The sequence below is a fragment of the Poromitra crassiceps genome (genome assembly GCF_964638095.1).
Source record: "Poromitra crassiceps genome assembly, chromosome: 22".
Classification (NCBI taxonomy): Eukaryota; Metazoa; Chordata; class Actinopteri; order Beryciformes; family Melamphaidae; genus Poromitra; species Poromitra crassiceps.
Genome location: NC_139647.1, coordinates 3,000,763 through 3,016,929, shown reverse-complemented (window position 1 = coordinate 3,016,929; position 16,167 = coordinate 3,000,763). Strand labels below are relative to the sequence as shown.

Below are 16,167 nucleotides of genomic sequence, written 5' to 3'. Positions count from 1 at the left end.
CTCACAAAGAGCTCATCAAAGAGCTATTGTGGCAATATATTATTGATCAGTGGAATTTTCGCCATAAGCTTTTCTCACAACATGTCAGCCAGGGCCAAACAGGAAAGCCTCTCTCTCTCTCTCTCTCTCTCTCTCTCTCTCTCTCTCTCTTTCTCACCCTCTCTCTCTCTCTCTCTCTCTCTCTCTCCCTCTCTCTCTCTCTCTCTCCTCCCTCCCTCAGTTGGACCTTACCAGCTGGGGAACCAGTTTCCCACTTGTGATGTAAAATCAAATTAAAGTTACAAGTTCAAGTCAGATGCTTGTCTTATTTGAATATATATTGAATATGATTAAGGTCTCATGAGAGGAAGAGATGCGCCCAGCATAAAGGCTGCATAGGAGAAACGACTGTAATGTCTTTTTATGATGTGTTGCAGTGACGCACACTGAGCTGACATCAGAACAGATAAGTTAGCGCTGACACAGACGCACGACGCACAACGTTTTGGAAAAGAGATTATATTCAGGGAGGCAAACTAGTCACCTTCAGGTGACCGCCACCCTTTTGATCCCAAAATAGGGAACTGAGGTTAATGATTTCTGAATGGTTCCGCTGTGTCTGCCCTGGTATCTGTCACATTCTTAAATTAGACCAGGGTACAGCTGCTGAACCAAAAAGTTGCATTTTCACAACACAGTCCTATGAACGTTTTAATGATTCTGTTCATAAAATTCTAAAACAACTTTGAAAAAATACATTTGATCAATTTAATAGATTTCATTACATGTTAACAACTGTGAACACACACATACACACACTTAAACACAATTTGATTGTATGTATCAGAATCACTTTTATTGCCACAGTATGCAAGTTACATACGAGGAATTGGTCTTAGTGTCTGTATGCAGCGTAGCGGTCACATCAATATACAGAGATAAGAAGTAGGAAAGATAACTAAAGACAATCACAACGTTGAAAGTGCAATCAAATCAAGTTAAATCAAATATAGCTATAATACTAAGTAGTGTATAATACTAAGTAGTGGCGAGTGAAGTCCAGCCACTATGGATGCAAGGTCAAGTTTGACGGTGTGTGTGTGTCGGGGAGAGGGGGGGGGGGGGGTCAAATAAAGTACCTGTGAGATATGACCAAAAGTATACCTCTGGGGTCTGTGGGGACCCTACACCACAAACCCAGTCCTTATTATTATTATTATTATTATTATTATTAATATATATTTATATATATATATATATATGTATTATTAATAATAATAATAATAATAATAATAAATAATAATAATAATGCATTTTATTTATAACACATTTAAAAGCAAATTTGTGTTGCAGTAATTTAAAGATGGCAAAACACAGTAGCAAAGAAAATAGAATGCAAAGCATTTTGCCAAATGCAAAGCTGTTCCTGGGCTACAGTCTGCTGTGAGTCAGACAGGACGGTGAAGAGTAGACAAAAAAGGCCAACCTCCACTCCGCCGTCGTAACCAACACCTGAGCAGCACCTCGTCTCAGTTTCCTCCACATTCAGGCAGCAGCTGTGTTTTGAGAACAATGGCCGTAACAAAAGGCTTCAGCAAGACAATAAAGTAGGCGTCCTACTTTGTGTAAAAAGCTCTCTGAAATAGGCTGAGTATTCATTCAGCGTGGCCAAAATATGAGACTGTGTCTCGGTGTTTTCTGATTTCCTACAACAAAGGGTCAAACTTTTCTCTCCCTCGCTTCCTTCTAGATCTGATCCTGAAATTGGTTGAAGATGACGTGCGGTCGGATCCAGACGTCATCAAAGAAGTGAGTGGGAATAAGTGTGGTCCTGTACGTGTTAGGATGTGATCAGCTTCTAGACGTGTGAACCATGCATTTTTGGTACCTTCTGTCTGGGTTTTTTCTTTTCTTTTCTCGCTCTCTTCTTTTATTGAAAACTCAATAAAAACAATTTGTAATAAACTTCCAGACATGTGAACTTTGCTTTTAGAAAGCCACGGACACACCCTCCTGACAACCCCTATAGCCGGTAACCCGAGAACAACCATTAATGTATAAGCGCCTTTGTGTGTGTGCGTGTGTGTGCGTGTGTGTGTGTGTGTGTGTGTGTGTGTGTGTGTGCTTGTGTGTGTGTGTGCGTGTGCGTGCGTCGGTGTGTGTGTGTTTGTGTTTCCCAGTCTACTGAAGTTACTATGGCTCTTTCATACACTCCAGTGCAGTGACGGCTCACTGCGTCTGATGTCACAACAGACCACAAAGAGCAGCCACTGTTACGCTGATCTTGGCCCTGAAATGGATATTTTTGTGCCATTTTACTATAGTGACTGAAATACCAAGCGTCATGTGTGTCTGTGTGGTCAGGTCTACAGTGACTGAAATACCAAGCGTCATGTGTGTCTGTGTGGTCAGGTCTACAGTGACTGAAATACCAAGTGTCATTTGTCTCTGTGTGTTCAGGTCTTGGGCCTTTAAATGGATATTTTTGTGCCATGTTACTAGGGCTGCTCGATTGTGGCAAAAATCATAATCACGATTATTTCGAATGATATTGAGATCACGATTATTTAACGCGACTACTCATTGACTTTGGCAACATCATGCATTTATTGAACTTGAAAAAAACATGCCTTTTTATTACTAATTTCTTTGAAATTTAAATATAATTGAAAATCCAACTGAAAGTAAAAAAAGGTATATAAGTAAATAGGCTAACTAAAATAAATTATATATCTATATATATATATCTATATATATATATATATATATGTTTTATCTTAATGATCTTGTTTGCATAATTGTGGGAAGCCAAAATTCTAATTGTACAGCCATACGTGTTACTAGTGACTCTGAAATAATAACAGGTGTCATTTGTCTGTGTGTGTTCAGTCCCTGCTCTATCAGGTGGGCTTCTTGGTGTGTGCAGCCATAGGCGTCCTGTACATCGTCCTGATGCCCATAGTTGGGTTCTTCCTGGCGTGCTGTCGCTGCTGTGGCAACTGTGGCGGGCAGATGTACCAGGAGCAGACCTCCAGCACCCACTGCTGCAGAAGAGCTCTCTACTGGAGCGCCTTCATCACCACCCTCATCATACTGTGAGTCAGTGTGAGCCCACATGTGTCTCACAGAACACTGTATAACTACGTGTGCTGCTTGAAATAAGCATAGTACGGTATGTGTGCCTGAATGTCTTTGAAAATAGACATAAATAGACATGGGTCATTGAAAGTGTTTGAACTTATATATTTTAACTCAAATATTTTCTGCAAGAATAGAAATTGAAGTTTTGTTTTGTTTTTGTTTTTTGTATTACAGTGCAGGAAACATCTGTATGTTCAGAAGTAACGAGGCCCTCAGAGTGGGTGTGGAGCAGAGCAAAGTGGAGATCGACATTACTTTAGGCAACCTCCAAACCTACCTCACTTCTGTGCCTCAGGTAAGAGAAGCTGGATAGATAGATGGATGTAGTGAGCGTGACGTAGTGAGCGTGACGTAGGTGACGTAGTGAGCGTGACGTAGTGAGCGTGACCCATTGGATTGTAGACTCCCATTTTGAAGCCTCCACTTTGGCATTTTGGCCAAAGTCCAAAGTCCCCTTCCGGTCGGGGCGCACACGCACCAGCATCGGGAAAAATATGAATGGTGGCGACTGGCGAGAGACACAATTTTTTTTTATCTCGTTTGAATTGTGACCTCATGGCACACATATGATGTTTGTCAATTTAAAACATAACTTTGCAAGTCAAGAATGTCGCAGTTTGTCGTGAAACTGTTGCACTAAGTTCTAAATCAGAAAGACGACACACAACCAGTCGCCTAAGTGACGTCTCTCCCACCGACGTGACGTGACGTGTATTGTAGATGGTGTAGACAGGAGATGTAGTTGATTGAGCGGTTTCATACCAAACTAAATGTTACATTTCAATTTGACGACAAACTGCGGCTTTTTTGACATGCAAAGTTATCATTTAAACTGAGGGGAAATCACGTGTACTTCTTCATGGCACAATTCAAACAGGATTAAAAAAAAATCGCCGTTCACCACCATTCATATTTTTTCGACGTGTACTGAAGCTGGATGTGACATCGACTTCGGCTCCCTATTGGTCCGTGATCTGCGAGTACGCGATCACTGAACAGGCAATCGTGCCCAAAAGTGTCTTATTTATGATCTATTTTGCTCCAAACGGGTGAGTTATGTAAAGATTCACACCCTGTAGAGTTGCCATAAGAGGTGAAATTAGCTACAGAGACCCAAATCGTTTTTTTAACCAAGTTGTAAACATGTTTATCTCTGCTGTAAAGTCTGGGCATTTTAACATGGGGGGGGGTCAATGAGCATTTACTCGCTTTTGGAGCCAGCCTCAAGTGTCCATACGAGGGACTGCAGTTTTTGGTACTTCTGCATTGGCTTCATTTTTCACAACCGGAAACCCCCCCCCCCCCTTCGCTCAAAATCAATTTGCAGTTGAGTGAAGACGGGTTAAAGGTTGGCGACCTCATTGTGTCAGCATTTATCCATACCAGTTGACTGATTGCGGTTGTTTGATGTCACCTTTTTTTAGTTTTTTGAAATCTTAACCTGCTTCAACTGTTAACACAAATAACCTCGTTAACTTCCATTCAGGATTAGTCACAGAAAGCACTCGATCTACCATCCATCTACTGTGAGTCGGCAGCTTGTGTGTGTGTGTGTGTGTGTGTGTGTGTGTGCGTGTGTGTGTGTGCGTGCGCGCGCGCGTGCGTGCGTGCGTGTGTGTTGCAAACAGAGCCTCCATTCTCCATTCAGCATGGCTGATTAAGCACTAGCCCTGCTCCCCACAGTGTCAATACATTTATCTCACAACACAAGAGAGTGAGAAGGGCTTGGAGGGGAGAACAGAGAGCGCCCGTGTTCTGTTTGTTCTTCTCCTTTGCCAAGCGGCCGCGAGGTTAAGTCATTCATTCACCCTTCACATTAAGTTAAGTTGTATGTGTTTCCCCCCTGCCTCTCTCCAGCAAATTGACCGCGTGGTGAACGAGAGCTTCAAGACCGCACGTGAGGTCAGCCAAAACCTCAACGGTGAGTGCGTCGCAACTAGATGTCGTTTCACATTGAAGATTCGTGCTTTTCGTTTTAAATATTATTTCCTGTTTTCCGGGAATACTGAACTCTCTCATATGTCTTTGTATCCCTCTCTCTCTCTCTCTCTCTCTCTCTCTCTCTCTGTGTGCGTGTGTGTGTGTCTGTCAGATATTGGCCCTCAGCTGGGTACAGAGATCCAGAAAGCCTTTGAAGGAACCCTGGATCCAGCCCTGAGCTCAGTTAGAGCTATGGACCAAGGTACAGTGCATGTTGTGGAGATGCACGTGTGCACGTATGGAACTAAGCAGATCAGTATCAATAATCACACAGGCTAGCTTCATGTCCGTGTGTGCGTGCGATGAAACTCACACTGACTGCTATCCATGGGCCCTTAAAAAAAACCTTTAAAAGCCTTGAAATAAATCATAAAAATTCAAACAAGTCCTTGAAAAGTATTAAAACCCCTTAAAGACAGTTATTAGAGGTCTTAAAACCCCCTCCAGTCAGTTTTCCTACCTGTATAATGGTTGGTGTTCTATTTCAAAACAATCAACACTGTCAGGCAAGACTCAGAAACATATGAAATATCTTAAAAATGACAAAATACACTGGAGGGGGACTTTTAATTATTTCAGCATTCATTGACAGATTCCTTAACACTGCATGTCCACTCTTAGATTAATATATAACCGGGTTAGTACTAGTATAATATACAAAACATATTTTTCCATAATGTGCTTTACTTAAAAATATTGAATTCATGTCTCTCCTAGTCTGGCAAGTAGCCAGCCGTAGATATATATCTACGTCACAACTCTTGAAAAGTTGTTAAGGCCTGCCCCCCTAAGACCAAAACAAAATGCGTGACAGACATTTGAATTGACCAACCACGAACGGTGTGGGGCGGTACATTTTGAACGATGCACCAATGCACGCAGAGAGCCGGACTTCCGTAACAGCGCAGCCAATCAGAGGCTTGCCACAGGAATAACTGTGGGAAACCCGGAAATGCCGACTTGTGATTCCGACCGTCCGGAGCGTCTGACCACGTGAGATTGTGTCCCCGTTCCAAACCGGTCCTTATTACAGAAATAGTGGACTATATAGTGTGTTGGCCATTTTCTACTAGTGTCCAAATTCTCAACTGTTAATTTGATTCACTACTGTATATAGTCCACTGTAAAATACCCACAATGCAGAGCAATTTCTAGTGAACAGAGAATGTACCCTACAAGTTATCCCATATACCACAATGCAAGGCTGTTGTGTTGTTTACTAAAAGAGAAGAGTGAGGTAGTGTCCGAAACTAGTTTGATCGTTCCCCAAATATTATACTTCACTATATGATAAACACTGCATGGCGAATAGTGAGTGAGTGAGTGAGTGAGTGAATGAGTGAGTGAGTGAATGAGTGAACCATTCCGAACACGGCTAATGTCTCTCATAACAGTTATTTTCCTGATGTTTTTTTTTATTCTGCCCATTTATAGTTCCACAACTTTCATTAGCTAGACTCAATCAGAATGAAGTTGGTTTTGCCAGCTTTAGTTTAGTTTTTAACTTGGTCTTAAATTAAGGTGACCAGATTTATCAAATGAAAATCGGGGACATTTCCAGTCCGGCAATCAATGTATCATAAAAATATCCAATGTTATTACCTATGAAATAATAAAGGGGGATGATTCCAGTTTCATTTATTTTGTCCATGGCTGTTGTACTGTAATAAACAGTACAACCCCCCCCCCCCCCCCACACACACACACACACACACACACACACACACACACACACACACACACACACACACGTCATTCACTGTGCCCCTTTACAAAATGTCAATGTGTTCCCCAGCAGCATTGGCCTGGCCTTCCGAGGCTACAGCACCAGATGTTTTATGAAAAGCCTCAGATCTCAAAAAGTATTTTCCGTGGAGTCCTAATTGCTTCTTCATTGTTCAAGATCTAGTGAAAGAGCTGCAGCAGAACATGTAAACACTTGTTGGATGCCTGGATCAAAACATTGACTCATAGAATCCATTCTCATTCAGATATCTTGAGATGAGAACGGTCAAGGGTCCCCTTTGAAATTGACCATATATGCCGGTTTTTCAAATTCATTATTTAGCCCCCTTCCCGACAAGGTAGCATGGCATTGTTGGACCGAATGGATGCTGCAGGTCTTACAGACATACCCTGTAAGTATCTTCACTCGAGATTTAAGAATGATCCTGCTAGAGCTAGAGTCATATCGGCCGCAGACGCCAGTAGAAAATCGGGGACATTTTCAGGGACAGCTCCAGCCGGGGACAGGTCACCAAAAACGGGGACTGTCCCCGAAAATCGGGGACGTCTGGTCACCTTATCTTAAATTCAACTCCAGGTTGCATTGAAAAGGCATTAAAAAGTCTTACATTTTCCTCTCTGATGTTGATGTGTTTCTGTGTGTGTATGATGATGAGCAGAGACCAGCAGCACCGCTGTGCTCCTGAGAGAGCTCAACTCGTCTCTGGCGCGGCTGCAGTCCAGCCTGAACCTCCTCCAGGCCAACGTCAGCGCCGTGAAGACCCGCATCAACCAGACCATCCACAAGAGCAGCTGCGTGGCCTGCACAGTCCTAGAGCCAGAGCTCCAGGATCTCAACGTGGACATCTCAGTCACTGTAAGTACCGATGAGTCGCCCTGACACAGAGTCTTGGTGTGTACTGTATGTTATGGAATATTCCACTTTGCTTCTCTGCTCAGTTGATTTATTGCGTGGTTGAAGGCAGGGAGTTGGCTCTGAACATCCACTCTTGTGAAACTCAAACAGTGATGTTTGAAGAAGTGTCATGTTTGATTTTGTAGCTTAAGCGGACATGTACTGTAGCTTGTGTGTGTGTGTGGGAGTGTCACTATGTATGTGACACTATGTATGTGTGTGTGTCACACACACACACATGTTTAATGCTTTTATGCTTATTATACCACACCCTTACAGGTGTGGTATAATAAGCATATATCATGGTCTGAAGTGATCTATTGCTTTTATAAAATGCTTACCAAGTATGGCAATATGAAAATTATTATTATTATTATTATTATTATCATTATTATTATTATTATTATTATTATTATTATTATTATTATTATTATTATTATTATTATCATCACTGTTTAAAAAATGAGATGTGGAATAAATGAGGTGTGTTTTCTGTACTCTAATCCAGTGATCAAATTAGAGGTTGCGGCATGCAAACTTTTTCTTGGCCCCTGGCGACAATCTGGGTTTCTCATGTGGAAAAAGAATTGCCCACCCTTGTACTATAGGATATACTGTAGGCTACTATAGGATATACTATAGGATATACTGTACTATAGGATATACTGTACTATAGGATATACTATAGGATCCGTCTTCACAGTTGCTTGGTAAACTGCGGACTGGTGAGATGATTCAAATTAGCGTCATGCTGGACAAAATGTGACGCACCGGACTGGTTCTTAATGACAGCTGATCCATCCTCCTCTTCCTCTTCTCTCTTCTATATGATTTGTTTAGAGATGATATAGTGATTAGCTGTCTATATGGTGCTATGTAAGGCCCTTTGAGACATACTTGTGATAAGTGGCTATACAAATAAACCAACTCACTAACTAACTAACTAACTGACTAACTAACTAACAGGCCTACAGACTGAGAAACAGCCGTCACTGTTTGTTCGTACAGTCACTGGCTGTGAACCAAACGATGACCACACAGCATCAGGAAACCGTTTAGCAATCAGTTTAGCAATCAGTTTAGCAATGGGGCAGCATCTGTGGCAGACTGAGACGCGTGGCGATAACTCACCAGTAATGTGCTTCGTCATGAACAGCTGATCCATCCTCCTCTTCCTCTTCTCTCTTCCTCCTCCTACACTCTTAATCACTCTCTTACTCACTCACACTGATACTGACTCTACTCTCTCCTCTGTAGTGTTTGGTTTCCATGTCAGAAAATTCAGCTCATTCTATTGTGGCCTGTTCTATTGTGTTGTTGTCTTGTGCCCAGACCTATTCAGGTCTGTTGCCATAAGGCTCTTACACTGAAAACAATGTGCTCTGCGGATGTCTGCTGCCCTCTTCTGTTCGTTTGCTATTACAACAGCCATATGTGATGACCGTTCACAAGGCCTGTTTCTTCTCTGGGTGTCTCTCCATAGGTCCCCGGTCTGGGTGAGTTCCAGGCAGCAGTGGACGAAGTCATCAAAGCTGATCTCAAATCCCGAATCGAAGAGGTCAGTGATTTCTCCTGAGCAGAAACACATGAAAGTAACAGGATAGAACTTCACCGCACAATGGCCGCCCTGTTATGGGACGTATTGGTACAAGTGTATAGAGACAGAGGGGAAGAAGCGTGAAACGTGTAGCCAAAGATAATGTAATATAGTCACTCTGGAAATGGATTCACAATCAATTTGAAGCCGTGTTATGTGTGTTTTTGACAGACTGTGGTTATGGGGCGTCGTAGTCTCGCTCCCGGAAGGGAGAGAAGTCTGGCAAGCGAGACTAGTGCCGTCATAGAAAGAGAGAATTCAACGCTGCAATTTCTCTCCGTCTTTATTTCAGGTGGAGGACTTTTTCAAGAGCATCCCCCAGAGGGTCACCGATGACACCGAGGACGTAGTTCAGAGTGAGCGAGCTTATGTGAAACAGTGTCTCTCGATCGACAGATTTTGATGGAGAAGTCTACGCATCTGTGCGCATATTCAAAACGTGTGTGTGTGTGTGTGTGTGTGTGTGTGTGTGTGTGTGTGTGTGTGTTAGGTACGAAGCAGCAGCTGGATCAGATAGAAGCAAAGATCTCCCAGTTGACCACAGACATCCCTCTGTCTGATCTCACCGATGTGTCCCACAAGCTGCACCAGCTGCAGGCAGACATCACCTCCGTCACCCCACAGGTGGAGAGAGCAGAATATATAAGGTAATGAGCCATTTAAGTGAGCAAAATGGTCACTGCTTTGTTTCATGAATCAGGTCTCACGCAGGTGTATAACGTACCTGCAGGTGTATAATGTACCTGCAGGTGTATAACGTACCTGCAGGTGCATAACGTACCTGCAGGTGCATAACTTACCTGCAGGTGCATAACGTACCTGCAGGTACGTTATACACCTGCAGGTGTATAACGTACCTGCAGGTGTATAACGTACCTCAGGTGTATAGCGTACCTGCAGGTGCATAACGTACCTGCAGGTGTATAACGTATCTGCAGGTGCATAACGTACCTGCAGGTGCATAACGTACCTGCAGGTGCATAACGTACCTGCAGGTGTATAACGTACCTGCAGGTGCATAACGTACCTGCAGGTGCATAACTTACCTGCAGGTGCATAACGTACCTGCAGGTACGTTATACACCTGCAGGTGTATAACGTACCTGCAGGTACATAACGTACCTGCAGGTACGTTATGTACCTGCAGGTACATAACGTACCTGCAGGTACATAACGTACCTGCAGGTGTATAACGTACCTCAGGTGTATAGCGTACCTGCAGGTGTATAACGTACCTGCAGGTGTATAACGTACCTCAGGTGTATAGCGTACCTGCAGGTGCATAACGTACCTGCAGGTGCATAACGTACCTGCAGGTGTATAACGTACCTCAGGTGTATAGCGTACCTGCAGGTGCATAACGTACCTGCAGGTGTATAACGTACCTGCAGGTGTATAACGTACCTGCAGGTGCATAACGTACCTGCAGGTGTATAACGTACCTGCAGGTGTATAACGTACCTGCAGGTGTATAGCGTACCTGCAGGTGTATAACGTACCTGCAGGTGTATAACGTACCTGCAGGTGTATAACGTACCTCAGGTGTATAGCGTACCTGCAGGTGTATAACGTACCTGCAGGTGCATAACGTACCTGCAGGTGTATAGCGTACCTGCAGGTGTATAACGTACCTGCAGGTGTATAACGTACCTGCAGGTGTATAACGTACCTCAGGTGTATAGCGTACCTGCAGGTGTATAACGTACCTGCAGGTGCATAACGTACCTGCAGGTACATAACGTACCTGCAGGTGTATAACGTACCTGCAGGTGTATAACGTACCTGCAGGTGTATAACGTACCTGCAGGTGTATAACGTACCTCAGGTGTATAGCGTACCTGCAGGTGTATAACGTACCTGCAGGTGCATAACGTACCTGCAGGTGTATAGCGTACCTGCAGGTGTATAACGTACCTGCAGGTGTATAACGTACCTGCAGGTGTATAACGTACCTCAGGTGTATAGCGTACCTGCAGGTGTATAACGTACCTGCAGGTGCATAACGTACCTGCAGGTGCATAACGTACCTGCAGGTGTATAACGTACCTGCAGGTGTATAACGTACCTGCAGGTGCATAACGTACCTGCAGGTGTATAGCGTACCTGCAGGTGCATAACGTACCTGCAGGTGTATAACGTACCTGCAGGTGTATAACGTACCTGCAGGTGTATAACGTACCTGCAGGTGTATAACGTACCTGCAGGTGTATAACGTACCTGCAGGTGTATAACGTACCTGCAGGTGCATAACGTACCTGCAGGTGCATAACGTACCTGCAGGTGTATAACGTACCTGCAGGTGCATAACGTACCTGCAGGTGCATAACGTACCTGCAGGTGCATAACGTACCTGCAGGTGCATAACGTACCTGCAGGTGCATAACGTACCTGCAGGTGCATAACGTACCTGCAGGTGCATAACGTACCTGCAGGTGCATAACGTACCTGCAGGTGCATAACGTACCTGCAGGTGCATAACGTACCTGCAGGTGTATAACGTACCTGCAGGTGCATAACGTACCTGCAGGTGCATAACGTACCTGCAGGTGCATAACGTACCTGCAGGTGCATAACGTACCTGCAGGTGCATAACGTACCTGCAGGTGTATAACGTACCTGCAGGTGCATAACGTACCTGCAGGTGTATAACGTACCTGCAGGTGCATAACGTACCTGCAGGTGCATAACGTACCTGCAGGTGCATAACGTACCTGCAGGTGTATAACGTCCCTGCAGGTGCATAACGTACCTGCAGGTGCATAACGTACCTGCAGGTGTATAACGTACCTGCAGGTGCATAACGTACCTGCAGGTGCATAACGTATCTGCAGGTGCATAACGTACCTGCAGGTGCATAACGTACCTGCAGGTGCATAACGTACCTGCAGGTGCATAACGTACCTGCAGGTGTATAACGTACCTGCAGGTGTATAACGTACCTGCAGGTGTATAACGTACCTGCAGGTGCTGCTAGGTTGGCTGTTGGCTGTAGTCTTTGTGGTGTCTTCAAATGTCCCGACACATGGAGACGTGGTGACGCATCGGTCGGCCTCTAGTGGCCGCTAGTCCCCCCCCCCCCCCCCCCCCGATTTTTTTACCCCCATTTTTATCCCCCATTAGTGCTAATTTAATTTATTTATCCTGGTTGCTGCTCCACCCTCTGCCGATCTGGGGAGAGCCGAAACTGGCTCCATGCTTCCTCCGAGACATGGGCAGTTAGCCAGCCGCTTCTTTTCACCTGACAGGGGAAGCTTCACCAGTAGGACATACTGTAGCACGTGGGAGGTTCACGCTATTCCAACCAGTTCCCCTCCTTCCGAACAGGCGCCCCTAACGACCAGAGGAGGGACCACATTAGCAACCAGGATATTGCATGTTTTGGTGAGGGGTTCCTATATGAAGGAAACCCCCAGGGGGCATGGGGAGAACATGCAAACTCCACACAGAAAGGCCCTTTTGACGACCCCACCCGGGCGGTGGGCACTCGAGGACATGCGGACGGGCACGCATTCCTTCAGCGCTCACGGCGTCCCAGGTGGGAATCGAACCCAGGACCTTCTAGCTGTGAGGCGACAGCTCTACCACTGAGCCACCGTGCCCCCTCCTTTCAAGTGGTTCCATTGTGTCCCGGCTTAATGTGTACCCATTTCTCCAGGTGGGCGGTGTGTGTGACCCTGTGCTGCGTGGTGCTGCTGGTGGTGGTGTGTAACGTCCTGGGCCTCCTCCTGGGCCCTGTGGGCCTGGTGCCCAAAGCCGACCCCACAGAGCGCTCCTGCTCCGCCCACTGCGGAGGCATCTTCCTCATGATGTGAGCACTCAAACACACATGCACACACACACACACACACACTATTGATATCGAGGTATTTGGTCAAAAACATTGAATTTGTGATATTTGATTTTGTCCATATCTTGTTCAAAGTGCTTGTGACATCTCACATGGTTCTTTGACTTACAACTGAACATTTCGCCCACTTCGTAGAAAATACTGAGATTTGATTTTGGGTCCATATGTCTCCCCCAGCCCGACTTTCCGTACTTCTATAAACCCTATTTGATTTACCCAACCCAGTTCAGTTGTGACCTTCAGTCTGTTTCCTAATGTGACCTTGTTTGACCTCTGCTTGCAGGGGTGCAGGCTTCAGCTTCCTGGTGTCCTGGCTGTTCATGTTGGTGGTGCTGGTTCTGTTCCTGCTGGGCGGGAACGTTTACACACTGCTCTGTCAACCCTGGGCCAACGGAGAGCTGCTGAAGGTACACGCGCACGCACGCACACGCACAGACACACACACACACACACACACACACACACACACACACGCACACGCACACGCACACACACGCACACACACACACACACACACACACACACACACACACACACACACACACACACACACACACATCATGTAATACATCCATCTACAAACGCTGTGTTAATATTCTGTTTCCTCTGTTTTCATTCTCCTCCACAGTTCATTGATACTCCAGGTCTAATTCCAGGGTTTGAACTGAAATCCAACCTCACACTCACGAATATTTACAGGTATATGTGACACGTCACTCATATCCATCATATCCATATGTTGAATTCTACTCGGACCACATTTTGAGCCTCATCTCTTCATCACGTCATCTTTCAAACACCCATATAAATAGACCCACAGGTGCCAGTGACTTTTGATGGTCTGTTCAAAACTCGCTCACAAGGGCTGAATATTGTAAAAGTCATAGGGGACTGGGACTGTCCTTAGAGGTTTTGTCCCGTGTGGACTGTAGGGGACTGGGACTGTCCTTAGAGGTTTTGTCCCGTGTGGACTGTAGGGGACTGGGACTGCCCTTAGAGGTTTTGTCCCGTGTGGACTGTAGGGGACTGGGACTGTCCTTAGAGGTATTTTCTCGTGTGGACTGTAGGGGACTTGGACTGTCCTTAGAGGTATTTTCTCGTGTGGACTGTAGGGGACTTGGTCTGTCCCTTAGAGGTCTTGTCCTGTGTGGACTGTAGGGGACTGGCACTCTCCTTAGAGGTCTTGTCCCGTGTGGACTGTAGGGGACTGGCACTCTCCTTACAGGTCTTGTCCCGTGTGGACTGTAGGGGACTGGGACTCTCCTTACAGGTCTTGTCCCGTGTGGACTGTAGGGGACTGGCACTCTCCTTACAGGTCTTGTCATGTGTGGACTGTAGGGGACTGGCACTCTCCTTAGAGGTCTTGTCCCGTGTGGACTGTAGGGGACTGGGACTCTCCTTACAGGTCTTGTCCCGTGTGGACTGTAGGGGACTGGGACTGTCCTTAGAGGTATTTTCTCGTGCGGACTGTGGGGGACTTGGACTGTCCCTTAGAGGTCTTGTCCTGTGTGGACTGTAGGGGACTGGCACTCTCCTTAGAGGTCTTGTCATGTGTGGACTGTAGGGGACTGGCACTCTCCTTAGAGGTCTTGTCATGTGTGGACTGTAGGGGACTGGCACTCTCCTTAGAGGTCTTGTCCCGTGTGGACTGTAGGGGACTGGGACTCTCCTTAGAGGTCTTGTCCTGTGTGGACTGTAGGGGACTGGCACTCTCCTTAGAGGTCTTGTCCCGTGTGGACTGTAAGGGACTGGGACTGTCCTTAGAGCTCTTGTCCCATGTGGACTGGGACTGTCCCTAAAGGTCTTGTCCCATGTGGACTGCAGGCACTCATATTGTGTTGTGTTATGGAATCTCTCCCGCGCCCGTTTGAGCTGCTCATGTGGGTAGCCTCTCTCTTTGAAGTGCGTGTGTAGAAGGTCAGCAGACTATGTAGTGATGAAGAGGACTACAGAAGACAAGCTGACCTTCTAGACACGTGCTTCAAAGAGAGAGACTGCCCACGAGTGGCTAAAACCCGGCATGGGAGAGAGAAAGATGAGTGCCTACAGTCCACACGGGACAAAGGTGACCTCTGACCTCAAGACCTCTGAGAACAGTTCCCTGTGCGTTTGACAATATTCAATATTCTGTCTGTCTGTCTGATTACAGTGATTGTGAGAAAAACATGCCTGTGTGGTCGACACTCCACCTGTACGAGCTCGTAGACCTTGAAGACCTGCTCGATGTATCTAAGGTAAGTTTCCTCATGCTGTTCTTTTCCATTGGGCTTTTACTTACAGGTAACGTTCACACAATAACTTTCTGTGGATAAAATAAGAAGAGATTCACTCGTCTTGTACTGCACACTGCCTATGCCAAAGCATAGGCAAAATAATAGCAAATGTAATATCTCTCTCTCTCTCTCTCTCTCTCTCACACACACACACACACACACACACACACACACACACACACACACACACACACACAGTACACGGGCGAGATCCAGCAGCACTTTGAGAATACAAACATCAGCCTGTCCAGCATCACGTTTCTGAGCCCTGAGGTCAAACAGCTGCTCAGCAGCATCTCTGCCCAAGCTGACGGCGTGGACTTCACCACTGTCACACAGCAGGTAGCCACCACACTGTCTCTGTCACCACTGTCACACAGCAGGTAGCCACCACACTGTCTCTGTCACCACTGTCACACAGCAGGTAGCCACCACACTGTCTCTGTCACCACTGTCACACAGCAGGTAGCCACCACACTGTCTCTGTCACCACTGTCACACAGCAGGTAGCCACCACACTGTCTCTGTCACCACTGTCACACAGCAGGTAGCCACCACACTGTCTCTGTCACCACTGTCACACAGCAGGTAGCCACCACACTGTCTCTGTCACCACTGTCACACAGCAGGTAGCCACCACACTGTCTCTGTCACCACTGTCACACAGCAGGTAGCCACCACACTGTCTCTGTCACCACTGTCACACAGC

The 16,167-nt window shown here is 45.8% G+C and overlaps 1 protein-coding gene across 1 annotated transcript in view; it reads left to right on the top strand.

Annotated features, from left to right (window-relative positions):
• The window catches only part of prom2 (prominin 2), a 28,185-nt gene that overhangs the window by 5,117 nt on the left and 6,901 nt on the right, over positions 1–16,167 (top strand). Inside the window, exons 3-16 of the mRNA XM_083658709.1 lie at positions 1,730–1,788; positions 2,869–3,074; positions 3,295–3,415; positions 4,978–5,041; positions 5,213–5,302; positions 7,506–7,702; positions 9,225–9,299; positions 9,631–9,694; positions 9,829–9,985; positions 12,994–13,146; positions 13,469–13,592; positions 13,814–13,884; positions 15,335–15,419; positions 15,657–15,800. Of these exons, the coding sequence (XP_083514835.1) occupies positions 1,730–1,788; positions 2,869–3,074; positions 3,295–3,415; positions 4,978–5,041; positions 5,213–5,302; positions 7,506–7,702; positions 9,225–9,299; positions 9,631–9,694; positions 9,829–9,985; positions 12,994–13,146; positions 13,469–13,592; positions 13,814–13,884; positions 15,335–15,419; positions 15,657–15,800 (1,610 nt within the window). The remainder of the gene's footprint in view (positions 1–1,729; positions 1,789–2,868; positions 3,075–3,294; positions 3,416–4,977; positions 5,042–5,212; positions 5,303–7,505; positions 7,703–9,224; positions 9,300–9,630; positions 9,695–9,828; positions 9,986–12,993; positions 13,147–13,468; positions 13,593–13,813; positions 13,885–15,334; positions 15,420–15,656; positions 15,801–16,167) is intronic.